At 42.4% G+C, this 16,934-nt stretch overlaps 1 protein-coding gene across 4 annotated transcripts in view; it reads left to right on the top strand.

Moving 5' to 3' along the window:
- The first annotated feature begins 424 nt into the window (after positions 1–424).
- REV1 (REV1 DNA directed polymerase) overlaps positions 425–16,934 on the top strand; it is a 101,720-nt gene continuing 85,210 nt past the window's right edge. For 3 of the 4 annotated variants that reach the window (XM_081831998.1, XM_081832000.1, XM_081832002.1), the window contains exon 1: positions 665–877. Coding sequence is in view for 1 of the 4 variants with exons in the window: in XM_081832002.1 (XP_081688128.1) it covers positions 853–877 (25 nt within the window). In the remaining 3 variants the exon portion in view is untranslated. Of the gene's footprint in view, positions 508–664; positions 878–16,934 lie in introns of those variants that run through there. The other variant, XM_081831999.1, reaches the window with a different exon arrangement.

Here is a 16,934-nt window from a genome sequence, read left to right on the forward strand (position 1 = left end):
ACGGAGGAAAGTGTCAGTTCATGTGTGTGTCCCTTTCTCCGCTAGATGTCACTGTAAATCAATCGCTTGTGGAGAGGGGACCCGTGTGTTTCTCGTTATCTTCAGACAGTACCAGGGTTTAAAGCATGGTCGGTCCCCGCACTTGTCTCCTCCCAGAGTGGGGAGCCCATCGCGGGACGGGGGCGGCGGGGACTCTCTGAAGCGAGGGCAGCGCCCCCTCGGAAGAGGCAACGGAAGCGCCGCGACCCAAGCAGGAGGCGCGCAGGTTGCGGGGTTTCAGGGCTGGCTGTGCGATGCGGAAGGCGGGCCAGCGCCGCACTCCTCCCCGCCCCCGCGAACGAGACGGTCACGTGCCGGAGAGGTGCTGCCCCCAGCGGGCGGTGGCGGGAAGGCGGGGCGAGGGCGGGGCGGGGCCGGGCCGGCAACAGCAGAGCTCCGAGGCGCCGCGCCCGCGGTGCGGGAGTCGCCCGGGGCAGGGTGCGGACCGGGCGCGTGCGCCGCGCGGGGGTGAGTGCGAGCCGGGGCGGGGACAGCGGCTCGCTAGCCGCGCGTGCCTGGCCGACCGGCGCAGGCGGGGAGGAAAAGAGGGAGGAGCCAGGGCGTGCGCAGGCCGTGGAGGGGGGAGGGGCGGGGCGGAGCTGCGGCGCGCGCGTCCGCCAGAGTAGGTGAGGGGCGGGAGCAGCCGCTGAGCGCGCGCAGGGCCGGCCGCCGTGAGCGTGGGGCGAGCGTGGGCCGCGGCGCGGCGGTGTGTCTCCTTCCCGCGACCCTCTTCCCGGCTCCCGGCGGGGGCACTGTGCGGCGGCCGTAGCGGCGCCGGAGCCCGCGAGGCCGAGCAGGCGGCCGTGCCCGGGCATGGTGGTCCGGGGCAACGCGGAAGGTGAGCGACCCCCGGGCGGCGGCGGGGGTGGGGGAGGGGTGGGACCGGACACGCGTCGCCCGGAGGCGCCGCAGACCCGCCCGGTGGCGGCCCGAGCGCGGACGGCCTGAGGCGGGGCTGGGGAGGGCGCGCCGGCCCGGGCACCGCAGGCCGTCTTGTCGCGGCCTGGGCGGCCCGCGGCGTCCCCGAGCGCGGCAGCTGCCGGGTTATGTAACGCGTGACCTCCCCTTCTGCCTCCGCCATGGCGCGGCGGGCCGGGCGCTGCCGACCCCGCCGTCCACGCACGGCCGCCAGGCGCCGGAGACTCGCACGGCGCCCTTCCTTCGGTGCTCCCCGGGTCCCGCCGGCGGACGCCACCCCCGGCCCCGCTCACACCGCGCCGCAAACTCCTTCCTCCTGCGTCGGCGCCTGGGCCGGCCTTTCAGCCCCGCGCCATTCATTCGTGCGCGCGTTCGGTCCGTAGGTTCATCAAGCATCGCAGGATGTCGGCCGGGGCCGGGCGCTGGTGTTCTCCGCCCGGCCTCCCGCCACGCCATCCCTCCCCCCACCCTGTGACCCCGGCATCAGACGCCCCTCCCCCGCACTGGGTCCCAAAATCGGTGTTGGACTAGCTGAAGGCAATTTTTATTCACTTAGTTTTCCTTGTTACCTGTTTCCTTAATATGCAGGGCACCTTTCCCCAACTGTCCTTACAAGTGCCCTTTTCACACTTCCACTCACTATTAAAATGATTGAGCCCCTGTGTAGACCGAAAGGGGCTTTTCCTTGTATATTTCATTGCACTTACTACCCACACCCAGTCTGTGAGGAAATAAAATACCTTAATATATCAATTAAGAGTCTCCCTTGTTTAAAACAAAATAATTGCAGATGGTGTAAGTTTACAGTTTCTGTCTTTCACGCCTTCGCAGGTCATGGATAGAGTGGAAATGGTATCGTTCAGGTGAAAAAAATGTAGACTAGCACATCCCATAAAAGGACCTGTAACTGAATTTTAAGGACTTTAACAGTTCTTAATTCTGTGTCTCTCTCGGCTGTCTGGCCTCTCCGCTTTAGTCTTCAAGAGTTAGCTGTTTCTTCTTTAGAACTGGGCACACCATAACGTTGGTTCTTGCTGTGGAGAACACAGTAATCCAGCCTTTGGCAGAACGGTCGACCTGCTTCCCAACTTGCATCTCTGCTTTCCCACATAGCCTTGTCTTAGCCAGTGCAAGTGCTGCTAGCAAGTGGTTCCCTCCTTATGTTTCCTATGCCGGATTCTTGGAGATTCACTTAAAGTCCCTCTTCGATGAATTTTTCTCAGGAGGATCTCCATTCAATTCTTAGGCTCTTTATTTGCCACTCAAATTCTACATGTGTTATGATTATCTTTTTGTCCATATCCTCTTTTTCTCTATCAGTCCATACCAAACTAGATTATTGCCATAGAACTTTACTCCTATTTTATGGTAAACAATACATAATTAAGATTTTTTTTTTTCCTAAAAAGGTAGGAATCACTCTTTTAGGATTAATGTTTATGATATTTCAAGTGGAAAATAATTTTTCAAAATAATGTGTTTGAATAGTTAGGATCACTCAATTTTCCCTACTCAAACTGCAGAACTCAGTTCTGCATAAAAGAAAGAAACCCTGTCCTCACCAGCAACAAACTAGTCATTAATTTTTTTTTTTTAAAGATTTTATTTATTTGAGACAGAGAGAATGAGAGAGACAGAGAGCACATGAGAGGGGGGAGGGTCAGAGGGAGAAGCAGGCTCCCTGCTGAGCAGGGAGCCCGATGCGGGACTCGATCCCGGGACTCCAGGATCATGACCTGAGCTGAAGGCAGTCGCTTAACCAACTGAGCCACCTAGGCGCCCTAGTCATTAATATTAAGTTGGGAAGACTACATGTATTTGATAGTTCTTTCTTTGACAGTTGCTGTAGTGGAAAGATAAGAATTTTAGAGTTAGATGTAGATCTAAATTCTGATTTATTAGTTGTGTGACCTTCGACAATTTAAGTTACTAATATTTGGTTTTTTCCTTAGGTGTAGAATGAAGACATTATTTCCTATCCTGGATAGTTAAGGATTAAATGAGTCTTTAAATGTAAGGCGTCTAGTGAGTACCTGGTACACAGTGATGCTCAATAAATACATAACATATTTCCTCTGGTATATTTTTTATTGCAATTCACAGTCTAGAATGAGCCAGGATACGCTGGAAACAAAGCATGAGAAGAGAGCTGATCAGAAGAGGTGCTAGGTACTCCTTATCTCCAAGTTAATGAAGGAGCTCTAAGCTAAATAATAGTAAAGCTCTTTCTTTCTGTTTCTCAAGAATGTACACGTGTACGTGGCATATTGTACATTATAGAATATTGAACAGAACACTCATAAATGAAGGAAATATGTTTTGGTTTTTTTAGAGAGAGTGTGCGAGCGGGGCCAGGGTAGGGGAGCAGAGGGAGAGAGAATCTTAAGCAGGCTCCACTCGGGGTTTCATCTCACAACCCTGAGATCATGACCTGAGCCAAAATCAAGAATTGGACGCTTAACTGACTGAACCACCTAGGTGCCCCTGAAGGAAATATGTTTTAATCTTTTTTTCTCCTAAATATACCACCAACTGAAGCATTAACTTGGATATTAAAAAAGAATCTGATTTTTTTTCAAAGTCAAGTTCGGAAGGGGGGATGAGGATGAAGGGAGGAAGCATATTTTAAAAATTCTTTTTTAGAGAGACAGTTGGGTCGCATGCTCTTTTAGTGTCTCACCTGCTTACGAACAGTACATGAATCCTAGTCTGAGTTCCGGTATTTCTTCCTTAGACTGTTAGGACAGTGCCCTCCCTGGTATCCCTGATTCTTTTGCTTTTCTTCCTGACTGATCCCCACATAAGAATCAGAACGATCTTTTTATTTTTTTATTTTATTTATTTGAGAGAGAGACAGAGCTGGCACAAGTGGGGGGAGGAGCAGAGAGAAGAAGAGGGACAAGCAGACTCCCCACCGAGCCCGACGCTGTGCTCTATCCCAGCACCCTGGGATCGTGACCTGAGCCAAAGTCAGGCGCTTAACTGAACCACCCAGGCGCCCCCAGAGTGAGCTTTTTAAAGACATAAATCATACTGTCATTCTTGTGCTCCAAAGCCTCTGAAAGCTTCCTGTTATCCTTAGTATGTCATCAGAACGCCTTACCACAGCCCCTCGGGGCATTACGAGATTTGGCAGCTGCCAGTCCTAACTAAACCTCTTACCATGTGACTCTTCATCGCCCTGCCCCAGTCTCTTGGTCCTTTGCCATTTCTTGAACTAATCAAACTGTTCCTACCTTAGGGGTGTAAAACCTTCTATTCTCTTAGTTGGGCCACCCCTTCCTCCTGGTGGTTATCTTGCCTTTGCATCTTCTGTTTGCTGGTCAATGTCATCACCTCATAGAGGCCTTCCTTGATCCCTAAAATAGAAGCCAGCCCCTCCCTCTGCCACTTTTGATGCTGTCATTTTAATTTTTGTTCATAGCAGTTATTGCTAGGTGAAGATATACTGTTCACTTATTTATCAATTTTCTCCATACACTTGTTTGCTTCAAGGCCTCTCTCCCACTAGAGGGCAGGGGCGTGACTTGTTCTCACAGCTCTATCCCCAGCGTTCAGAATTCTACCTGAATTGGTAGATTGATGCTCAACAAAACTTGTTAAATGAGTGAATGGTATACTTAATTTAAACATTGTTCTGGAATCAGACAGCCTGGGTCAGAATCCTATCTCCTACTGTTTACTGATTCTGTAGTCTTGGGCAAGTTAATATCTTTTGATGCCTCAGTTTGTTCATCTGTGAGATGGGGACCATGTGTACCTTACAGGATTATGGTGAGTAATAATTGCATTAATGCATGTAAAGTGCTTAGAACAGGGATATTTTATAGTTTCTAGAAACAGTATTTGAAATTGGGAACATTCACTTAGGATTTTGTGTTTTTGCATGAGACAGAGATATAAGCATTGAATTTTATATTTATTTTGGTGTTATTTTTGGCTACCAAAGTCATATTTATGGAACTCTTATTTAAAATAAATATATTTTGTGGCTGTCTAGAATGGATTAAAAATAAACTGTTGGGGATGGCGACTAGTATTGGTCTTAATGTGGAAGTCAGCTTTTTCATTCTTAGATCTGTGGAAGATGCTAGAAGAGATTATCTTAGCAGCTGCCCACCAGAGTAGCTTTTACATATTTCCCTTTGAAGTTTTGCTGGAGATAGGACCGTGGTGATAAAAGGACTTGCTGGAAGCTGAAGACAGAAAATCCTTGAAGATCTAGTTGAAGGATGAGCCCTGTAGTATTTGGGAAAGGAGAGGTGTTTTATCATCTTTTGTGTTCAGTTTCTGCTATTTTTTGTTATGGATTTTCCCTCCAAAATTGTGTTTCGTTCTTAATGAGAACCTGTAGTGACCCAACTATACTTCATACCTTTTTTTTTTTTTTTTTAAGATTTGTTTATTTATTTTGAGAAAGAGAGAGCACACGCTTAGGGCAGAGGGGTAGGGGGAGAGGGAGAGAGAATCCCAAGCAGACTCCACACCAAGTGTGGAGACCGACAGGGGGCTCAATCTCATGACCTGAGCCGGAACCAAGGGTCAGACACCCCACCAACTGCACCACCCAGGCACCCCTACGTCAGATCTTTTTTTTTTCCTTTCTGTCCATCTTTTCATGATGTGATTTTGATTTTTCTTCAGTATTTTACAGAAACAGAGAAGAAAGAATTAATGGGGACAAACAATAACTTTGTAATAATAGACACTCTGACTCTGAGCTAATGCACCTTGAATTGTTAGAAACTAAGATTCTCCCTGTAGTAACTGTACTTGCTTGATTCCAGTTATTTTTACTTAGTCCACATACCTTTAGTAAAATGCCTCTTTGTAGGAACATGTTTTATTTCTTAGTCTTAACTTTAGCCAGTAGGATCCTATCTGTGGGCCTTAAACTTAGGGAAAAAAAATCAAAAATTTGCTTCTCTGGGTAACATTTCTTCCCAAATTTAATAATAATTGCTAAGTTATTAAACATTTACTGTGCCTCAGACTCTTCGCTAGGTGCAGTGCCTTATTTAATATTCATAACCACTCTAAGGTTGGCACAGTTATAAAGAAACAGATGCAGATAAGGTTCCTGGGGGCCAGTTACACAGGCAAGAAAGGAGCCAGGATTTCAGTCTACTCCTACCTCATTCCATAACCCAGGGTCATAACCACTTTGCTCTGACGCACATTAAAATGAGGTTTCTGTTTGGAAACTTGCTATTATGTTTTATCGTGTTATGTGTGGTGTTCTTCAGACTGCAAGTAATTTCACTATGGGTAAGTGTTCTTTGGATTTAGCTATTATACTTAAATGCCTATATATTCTCTAAGTGAAAAATGTTTTGATAGGTTGATGATAGGCAAAATCATTTTTTTCCTCATCTTATTACAGAGTTACTGAAACAAGTCAAAGCATGTGTGTTATGGAAGGTCAGTTTGTAAATAGTTTGAAAGTTTTGTATATAATAGATGTGATGCATTAGAGTTAAGAAAACATGGATATCTTTAAATTTGCTTAAGGCTAAAATTTCAGGTAGCAAGTGAGTAATAAAATTTAGTGATGTGTTTCTGTTGATTATGGAGCAAATCTTTATCATCTTTGTATTTAGTAAGTAAGGAGGATATTATCCAGTCAAGTTAAAATGTGCTTTCTCATGTAGGCAGGTAGCTGCCTATGCACACAGGTTAGTTTGAGTAATTTTTTTAAAGATGTATTGTTTTTTTTTTAGAAAGTGCGAGCATGCAAGCAGGGAGAGAGGCAGAGAGAGAGGAACTTATGCAGACTCCCCGCTGAGTGCAGAGCCCAAGCAGGACTCCATCTCAGGGACCCTGAGATCACCACCTAAGCTGAAACCAAGAGTCAGAGACTTAACTGACTGAGCCACTCAGGCACCCCTAGTTTGAGTAATTTTTTAAAGACCATTCTGGTCTCGTAGCTTTATGCTTGAATTAGAGATTAGTTACTGATGGGCAAAAAAGTTCATTGTGATGTGAATGATTTTTACTTGAATCCAGCGTCTGAGTAACCAAAATGTTGCTTAGTGGCTTCAGTCATTCCTGATCATAACCAAGGCGAAAATGAGCTTTTTGGAGATTTAGTTAGAAAATAATAGCTGAATCTTAACATTTTTCTGAAGGCCATCATTTCTACACTTGAGATTCCTAAGAATGAACTTAACATATTTTTATCATTTAGGCATTAGTCTTAATTATGATTTAGATTCCTTTCTCTTTTAAATGTTTTTCATCAGAGTTCTGAATTTTATCTTAAAATAAGTTCTGTTACTTTAAGCATTTTTTAAAAAAATTGGACTATCCTGAATTTTAAAAAATATTTTAAGTTTCTTCTTTAATGTTTTTGAGAGCATAACCAAAAATGTCCTTTACTTTTTGTAATTGTTTTTGCCTTAAAAAGTGCTTTCACTTGGCTTTTTCTCGTTCAGTTCCTTTAAGAGAGCAGTCAGACAGTACATCCTGTTGTATAGCTGCAGTGTGATTCTGGCACTAACTACCCAAAGTTAGGGCCACCTGGGTGCCTCAGATGGTTAAGCATCTGCCTTCAGCTCAGGTCATGATCTCCAGATCCTGGCATTGAGCCCCATGTCGGGCTCCCAGCTCAGCAGGGAGTTTGCTTTTCCCTCTCCCTCTGCCTCTCCCCCTGCTCATGCTCTCTCTCTGTATCTTTTTGTCTTGGGTGAATAAATAAAATCTTAAAAACAAAACAAAACTTTTCAAAGTTAGGGCAGATATCACAGATTAAGGGCACAGTCCACAAGATTCTCTTCACGTTAAGATACCCGCTGCAAGCTCCAGGGTTCCCAGGCCACCTGGTACTTCTGACCAACTGGCTACAAATTTGGGAGTTCCCACTATTCCCTCAGATTTGATAATTTGCTAGAGTGACTCAGAACTCAGGAAAGTACTTGCACGCACTGTACTTGGAATTAGGGTTTTATTATAAAGGATACAAATTAGGGCAAGCCAAATGAAGAGATACCTAGAGAGGGGTCTGGAAGGGTCCCAAATTTGAGGCTTCCATGTCATCAGGATGTGTTATCCTCCTGCCACATTGATATGTGATTACCACCCAGGGGAACTCACCTAAGCCTTGGTGTCCAGAGTTTTTACTGGAGTTGTATTACATAGGCATGATTAATTGAATTATTGACCACATGGTGAATCAGTCTTCAGCTCCCTCCTCTTCCAGGAGGTCAGGCTGATATCATGTGGCTCAAAGCCCCAGCCCTCTAATCACTTGACTGGCCTTTGTTTTTTCTTTTCTTTTCTTTCTTTCTTTCTTTCTTTTCTTTCTTTCTCTCTCTCTCTCTCTCTCTCTTTTTCTTTCTTTCTTTCTTATTTATTTATGTCTTTATTTGAGAGAGAGGGAGAGAGAATCTGAAGCAGACTCAGTGCTGAGCACAGAGCCGGATTCGAGGCTGGATCCCACTACCGCAGTATCATACCTGAGCTGAAACCAAGAGTTGGATGCTTAACTGACTGAGGCACCCAGGCGCCCTTCACTTGACTGGCCTTTCAAGTATGGCTGGCTAGTCCCATCCTGAAACTAGGGGCCCACTGAGAGTTCTATGTTAATATAAAAAGATGTCCTAGGAGCCCACCAAGGATAACGATTCTCCTATCAATTGTAAAATTCCAAGGATTTAGAGTCTCCATCCCAGGAAGGAGGGACAAAGGCCAGCCAAATTTTGTCTTGTACAACAGTAGCTGAAGAAGTGTGAACAAACATTTGCTCAATTTGTGACAGTTGAAACTAGAACATATCTCTGTAGTAGTAGCCCAGTGATCTCCATTACTAAAAATTGTAACAGCATTTGAATATATGTATGTAGATAGACTGCTTTTCTGTTGAAAATTGTAACATTTTCTCTTATCGATACAATTGTGTTTAAAACTTGGGTGGATGGTCATTTGAGTCATATACTTAAATTGTGTTGCAGGTAAGTTTATAAACTACATACTTTTTAGTATTTTAAAAGCTCAGTAATTTTGGCTGTCAAAGTTTTGTTTTTGGTATATTTGAATTTGTAGTTTTAGATGGGTTGTTATTAGTGTTAAGAGGAAATCTAAATCTGAGGTGAGATTATGTTAGTGAGGCGGAGGTGTTGATGTATCAATTGGTTGTTAGTGTTGTAAAGTGTTTTTAGTAACTTAATTGCCATTTTGAATTCACCTTTTGAGTTACTTGTACTTCTTGAGTTGAGCTGTTCAGGTTTACGGTGTTGAAGGTTGATAATGTTCTTTTGCATATTGTTTATGCCCGGTAGAAAATCTTATTTCTGATTGTTTCATTTGAAGGTTATATTACATTCTCTTGGAACTCACTGATTATTTCTCAAAAATAGAGTCTATTAGCTAAATAAACTGTTCCATTGAGTAAGATTCCCAATGTTTTTTGAGGAATGCAGCATCTCCTATTTGGAATGTCATATCATCTTAAAAATTAGTGGGTTTTGCTGGTGGTAGTTTTTTTTGTTTGTTTTTTAAGATTTATTTGAGAGAGAGTGAGAGAGAAATCATGAGAAGGGGGAGAAGCGGAGAAGCGGACTCCTTGCTGAGCGGGGAGCCTGATGGCAGGGCTCAATCCTGGGACTCTGGGATCATGATTAGGCTCAGGAGGCAGAACCTCTCCCGTCTGTGTTCAGCCATCCCCATCCTCCAGCATTCACATATACACATTTACTGTGCTTTTTCTAACTTTCACAAAGTAAGATTCAAACTCCTTAGTATGATATTCAGAACGTAGATTTCAGACCTGGAAATGGGGGAGAGGGAGTGCAAGGCACAGGATGGGAGAGATCTTGTTACCTGTAATCTAATCAAAACCTTGATCTGGTGAGTTGCATTTACTCCTGTTATTGTGAAATTCTTTCTATTTAGTTTACATTATAGCAGTTTTCTTTCTCCTTGGTATATTTGTCTCATCTGAACTTCAGTACTTGTCTCTGTTTGCAGTTACCACTCTAGATACACTGTAGGCAAAATCTGTGGCTCTCCCACATGAGCATTACCTGGGAACTTTTTAGAAATGGAGATTCCTGGCCCCACTCCAGACCTACTGAATGAGAAACCTTGGAGTTGGGGCTCAGCAGTCTTTGTTAACCGGGCCTCCAAAATATTCTGGTGCATGCTCAAGTATGAGAACTACTGAAGATATAATTCCCTCTTATTCGTTATTACCTCCTTTATTCTCCAGGTATGTTCTGTCCTTGTTACTAAACTTCTGTGACCTTTGGAATCCTTGATTTACTGCAACCTTGAACTTTCCTATGAATAATTATTTGGCTTCCCTGTGAGAATATACCACTTCTTCTTAGTGAAGATCACTGGCTTTTTATTCCTTCTTCTAGAATCATTTTTTAACCATGTCATCTGCAGAAGAACATTCTTTTGCTTTACTTTGTAGCTTGAGCCCTGCTTTTTTGGACATGCTGACTCTGAGATGCATGTGGGATATCCTAGTGGAGATGTTTAATAAACAATTGGGCCACATGGTTTGGAGTTCAGAAAGTCAGGAAAATTGAGGGAAGGTGTTAGAAACCAGTTAATTTCATTACATCCTGGAGAGTCAGAGAAGGCGGTTCTTTGTACTTTATTAAAATAGCAGTCTTCATTTCTTTCCTTTCCCTTCTATGGAAATCTGTAATTACAGGGAAGAAAATTATTAGTAGTTCTTTTAGAACGCCTCCTTCAACTTGTATTCAAATGACTGGTTTTGTGAAATCAATCATATTTTTATATTTTTGTTGTTATAACAGAGGATAAGAGAAAATTCTTTGTTATATTGAATTGTTTGGGATAGGAACTTTCCTTTTAATAAGATCAGTCTCAAACTGAAACATTACAAATACTTGTTGTGCATTTTCAGTTTTAATATATCCAAATATTTTTCGTATACATCTTGTTTTTCTCTTTATCTGTATGTAGTTTATTTAAATACTGACTCTAAATCATAATATTAAAATGCTGAAATGTACTTCTATTCATTAGGATACAGGCTAAGCTGCTGTAACAGAAACTTATGAACACAGTGATGCAAACAATATTGAAGTTACCTCTCCTGTAACAGTAGGTGGGCAGTCCATAGTGGGTGAGGGACTGCAGTTTTTGTTTTTGTTTTTTAAGGCTATTCATGGTCTCAGATTTCTTCTGTTTGCTTAGCCATCCCCTGTGGTATTCTCATTTTCAGGTTGAAGCCAAGTTACCTCATAGCCGCATAACAGAAAAAGAAATACTTTCCTTTAAGAAGATGGCACAGATTTTTTTTTTTTTTACACATATTATTCTCCTCATATCTCACTGGCCAGAACTTAGTCACATGGCCATGCCTGATTTTAAAGGAGCCTAGGAAATGTAGTCTCTAGTTGGGAACTCTGCTTCTCACTCAGAGGGGTGGGAGAGGTGTTCTATTACTAAAAGAAAGAAAGGGAGAATGAATACTGGAGGACAGTTGTCATTCTGCCACTCCAGAGTTTGGGAGTTCCAAGACCACTCTCATTTCTGATACCTAGTGCAAGTTTGGGGATTCCCCAAACCACCCTTAGGTTCAGTAATTCACTAGAAGGACTCAGAACTCTTGAAAACTGTTGTACTCATGGTTATGATTTATTCAGTGAAAGGTATAGATTAAAACCAGCCAAGGGAAAAGGCACATGGCACACACGGGTGGAACTTGCAGTTGTCCTCTCTCACTGGAGTCTAGGACAGCACTAACTTCTGGCAACAAGTGACAATACACACGCAGTATTGCCAACCAGGGAGGCTGATCTAAGCCTTAATGTCCAGAGTGTTGTGTTTTTTTGGTTTTTTTTTAAAGATTTTATTTATTTATTTGACAGAGAGAGACACAGTAAGAGAGGGGACACAGCAGGGGGAGTGGGAGAGGGAGAAGCAGGCTTCCCGCTGAGCAGGGAGCCTGATGCGGGGCTCAATCCCAGGACCCTGGGATCATGACCTGAGCCAAAGGCAGACACTTAAGAACTGAGCCACCCAGGCATCCCAGTGTCCAGAGTTTTTATTGGAGTTTGGTCATACAGATATGGTTGGCTGCCCACATGGCTGACCTTTAGTCTCTAGTCTCTCAGGAGGTCGATGATGCATGACCCAGAGCTTCCACCATAAATCACATTGTTAGACTATTTGGAGTGGCTCATAGTCCCTAGGTAAACAAAGACATTTATCAAGCAGGACATTCCAGGAGCTTAGAGATCACCTCCCAGGAACCAAGGGCAAAGGCTAGACCTTTTTGAGTAAGGTTAATTCTTCACTAGATGGCCACTTCTGTGGATAGGCACATCTTGTTTTCTGGAAGTATAGACAGGGTTACATAATATATATGCTTTCATTCAAAAAGCTTTTTTTTTCTTAAGTGAATAGATGTATAGAATCATGTACATTTTAAAAACTGCAAGAGACTAGACTTTGTCAGGTTCAACTCTATCCACAAAACGAAAGAACTGGGATCCGACTGCTTGTGACTTAAGGTCAGAGAACCAGTTAACAAAGTTGATATTGTATCTGGATCTCTACTTTTTATGAGTATGGACTACTTACAGTTAGAGTCTAGATGGAACCTTATTTGTAGGACCTATTTTCTTTGTCCATGCATATATACCATACATATCTGGGAGCTACTGTATCTGACCCAGACAGGTGCTGGATTCAAAGCATCTGTTTTGTTGAATTGTATTAGGCTGGTTCAATTCAAGATAAGTATTCTTACTTTTCAGAAGTTTATTATATTGATAGCATTGTTTTTCCACTGAAGATTGGAAACAGTTTTGTACAAGTTGAGTGTGATTTTGCACCACCAACCAGCAATGCAGCCTTACTGAAAGCCTGTAGTCTTTCTACCCAAGGAGGAAACTGTGTGCAAAATAACTGTATTTGGCCTATCTACTCCACAGATTGTTGTGAACATAAATAGTAAATATAAAGATATCTTTGAAAAAGTCTTAAGTACTGGAAATGTAAAATATTACTAGTGGTATGTTTAAATTTAAACTTTAATACTGAAAGGAAGGAAATATAAAGTATCAGTCAAGAGGTGAATTTTTTTTTTTAAGATTTTATTTATTTGAAGAGAGCAAGACAGCATGAGCGGGGAAAGGGGCAGAAGGAGAAGCAGACTCCCTGCCATTGTGGGGCTCCATCCCAGGACCCTGAGATCATGACCTGAGCTGAAGGCAGATGCTTAACCAACTGAGCCACCCAGGTGCCCCAAGAGGTGAAATTTTTAAAGATGGTGAAAATATGGTCATTTTCTCCCATTTTCTGTTTCCTGTATTTCTCAGTTTTCTGCAGTAAACATGTAGTTCTTTTATAAATAGAGCAGGGGAAACTTTTTAAAAAGGAACACCTAGCAAGACCAAATACCAGCAATATGACAAAGCAGTGTATATACACAAGTCACGAATAGGGTGGATAATAGGAAATTTCTCAAAAAAAGCTGGAAAGATCAGACTCACTTCTAGAAAAGATTTGTGTATCCAAGTCTATCATGTGTTGTTTAGATAGTGCTGTGTATGTTGTAGCCACTTTTATTTGGGTGGTTTAAAGTTCTTTGATTTCTGTGTTTATTTGGTGTTGATCAAGAAGGTTAACTCCTATTATAGGAGGAGTCCTATATGAGGATTCTATATATATAATATAATATAATATAATGAGGATTGTTTCATTGCAACAGAAAAACGGTTGGTCAGAGGAACATGTCTCAGTATACTGAAGGTGAAGGAGCCAGGTTAAAAAGTTTTTTAAAAGGGTCCTGTTAGGTTAGGAATAATACCTCGTTGAAATATCTTGATATTTTATTTTTATATGTTTTTCAGAGGTATTTTAAATACACACAGTATTATCCTTAGGATGTAAACTGTCAGTTTGGTTTTGAATCCCTAAAAGCAAGTATATGGTAAAGTCTAGAGCCACTAGTTGTGCTTCTTGGAAATAGTTACAAGGGCCTAATGTCCATCACCTGGGTGTCTGATTTGTGTTTTTATTTTTATTTATTTATTTTTTAAAGATTTCATTTATTTGACAGAGACACAGTGAGAGCAGGAACACAAGTAGGGGGAGTGGGAGAGGGAGAAGCAGGCTTCCCACTGACAAGGAGCCCGATGTGGGGCTCCATCCCAGGACCCTGGGATCATGACCTGAGCCGAAGGCAGACGCTTAACAACTGAGCCACACAGGTGCCCCTGATTTGTGTTTTGAATAGGTTGAGGAGAGTCTTTCCAAAGTCAAAGCCTGACTAGTGTGTGGGATATGTCTAGAAGAAGCTTCTACTTCCCTGGGTAATGAAATTGAAGAATCTGTGCCCTTGTAATTTCAGCAGTCTGAGAATTGTAGACAAAGATGGTCTCTGTGGTTGAATCAAACCAAAACATCAAAACAGCTGTATTTTTCTATTTAAATATTACATAAAAGCTGTTGATCTGCTATTAAAGCCTTTATTATATAAGGACAAGTAAGAGCTGTTGGAGCAGGCATTGTCAAGTCATGTTAGTGACTGCTACCACTTCATTTACTTAGTCACTTGTAAGGGCAGTACTTGGTGTTTTTTTTTTCTTATTTTTTTATTTTATTATATTAGTCACCATACATTACATCATTAGTTTTTGATGTAGTGTTCCATGATTCATTGTTTGCGTATAACACCCAGTGCTCCATGCAGTACGTGCCCTCCTTAATACCCATCCCCAGGCTAACCCATCCCCCCACCCCCCCTCCTCTCTAGAGCCCTCAGTTTGTTTCTCAGAGTTCATAGTCTCTCATGGTTCGTCTCCCCCTCCCATTCTGACTGGTGTGAGGTATCTCACTGAGGTTTTGATTTGGATTTCCCTGATGCCGAGTGATGTTGAGCACTTTTTCATGTGTCTGTTGGCCATTTGGATGTCTTCGCAGAAATGTCTGTTCGTGTCTTCTGCCCATTTCTTGATTGGATTATTTGTTCTTTGGGTGTTGAGTTTGATAAGTTCTTTATAGATTTTGGATACTAGCCCTTTATCTGATATGTCATTGCAAATATTTTCTCCCATTCTGTCGGTTGTCTTTTGGTTTTATTGACTGTTTCCTTTGCTGTGCAAAAGCTTTTTACCTTGATGAAGTCCATTTCTGGGCTCTCTATTCTGTTCCATTGATTTATGTGTCTGTTTTTGTGCCAGTACCATACTGTCTTGAAGATTACAGCTTTGTAATAGACCTTGAAGTCTGGAATTGTGATGCCACCAGCTTTGCTTTTCTTTTTCAACATTCTTCTGGCTATTCGGGGTCTTTTCTGGTTCCATACAAATTTTAGGATTATTTGTTCCATTTCCTCGAAAAAAGTTGATGGTATTTTTTTTTTTAAGATTTTTTAAATTTATTTATTAGAGAGAGAGAGAGCGTGAGAGGGCGGAAGGTCAGACGGAGAAGCAGACTCCCTGCCGAGCAGGGAGCCTGATGTGGGACTCGATCCCGGGACTCCAGGATCATGACCTGAGCCGAAGGCAGTCGCTTAACGTACTGAGCCACCCAGCCGCCCCAGTTGATGGTATTTTGATAGGGATTGCATTAAATGTGTAGATTGCACTAGGTAGCATAGACATTTTCACAATATTTGTTCTTTCAGTCCATGAGCATGGAACGTTTCTCCATTTCTTTGTGTCTTCCTCAATTTCTTTCATGAGTATTTTGTAGTTTTCTGAGTACAGATTCTTTGCCTCTTTGGTTAGATTTATTCCTAGGTATCCTATGGTTTTGGGTGCAGTTGTAAATGGGATCAACTCCTTAATTTCTCTTTCTTCTGTCTTGTTGGAGTATAGAAATGCATCTGATTTCTGTGCATTGATTTTATATCCTTCCACTTTACTGAATTCCCGTATGAGCTCTAGCAGTTTTGGGGTGGAGTCTTTTGGGTTTTCCACATGAAGTGTCATATCATTTGTAAAGAGTGAGAGTTTGACTTCTTCTTTGCCGATTTGGATGCCTTTTATTTCTTTTTGTTGTCTGATTGCTGTGGCTAGGACTTCTGGTACTATGTTGAATAGCAGTGGTGATAGTGGACATCCCTGCCGTGTTCCTGACCTTAGGGGGAAAGCTTTCAGTTTTTCCCCATTGAGAATGATATTCGCTGTGGGTTTTTCATAGATGGCTTTTATGATATTGAGCTATGTACCCTATATCCCTACACTGTGAAAAGTTTTAATCAAGAAAGGATGCTGTACTTTGTCAGATGTTTTTTCTGCATCTATTGAGAGGATCATATGGTTCTTGTTCTTTTCTTTCTTCCATTTCTTTCTTTCTTTCATTAATGTAATTTTTTTTTTAAAGATTTATTTACTTGAGAGAGAGAATGAGATAGAGTGTGAGAGGGGGGAGGGTCAGAGGGAGAAGCAGACTCCCCGCTGAGCAGGGAGCCCAATGCGGGACTCGATCCTGGGACTCCAGGATCATGACCTGAGCAGAAGGCAGTCGCTTAACCAACTGAGCCACCCAGGCGCCCCCTTTTATTAATGTATTGTATCACACTGATTGATTTGCGGATATTGAACCAACCTTGCAGCCCAGGAATAATAAATCCCACTTGGTCGTGGTGAATAATCCTTTAATGTACTGTTGGATTCTGTTGGCTAGTATTTTGTTGAGAATTTTGCATCCATGTTCATCAGGGATATTGGTCTGTAATTCTCCTTTTTGATGGGGTCTTTGTCTGATTTTGGGATCAAGGTAATGCTGGCTTCATAAAATGAGTTTGGAAGGTTTCCCTCCATTTCTATTTTTTGGAACAGTTTCAGAAGAATAGGTATTAATTCTTTAAATGTTTGGTAGAATTCCCCTGGGAAGCCATCTGGTCCTGGGCTCTTGTTTGTTGGGAGATTTTTCATTACTGCTTCAGTTTCCTTACTGGTTATGCATCTGTTCAGGTTTTCTATTTTTCTATTTCTTCCTGGTTCAGTTTTGGTAGTTGATACATCTCTAGGAATGCATCCATT

The sequence above is a fragment of the Leptonychotes weddellii genome, chromosome 10, assembly GCF_054177405.1.
Source record: "Leptonychotes weddellii isolate Sample4059 chromosome 10, ASM5417740v2, whole genome shotgun sequence".
Lineage (NCBI taxonomy): Eukaryota > Metazoa > Chordata > Mammalia > Carnivora > Phocidae > Leptonychotes > Leptonychotes weddellii.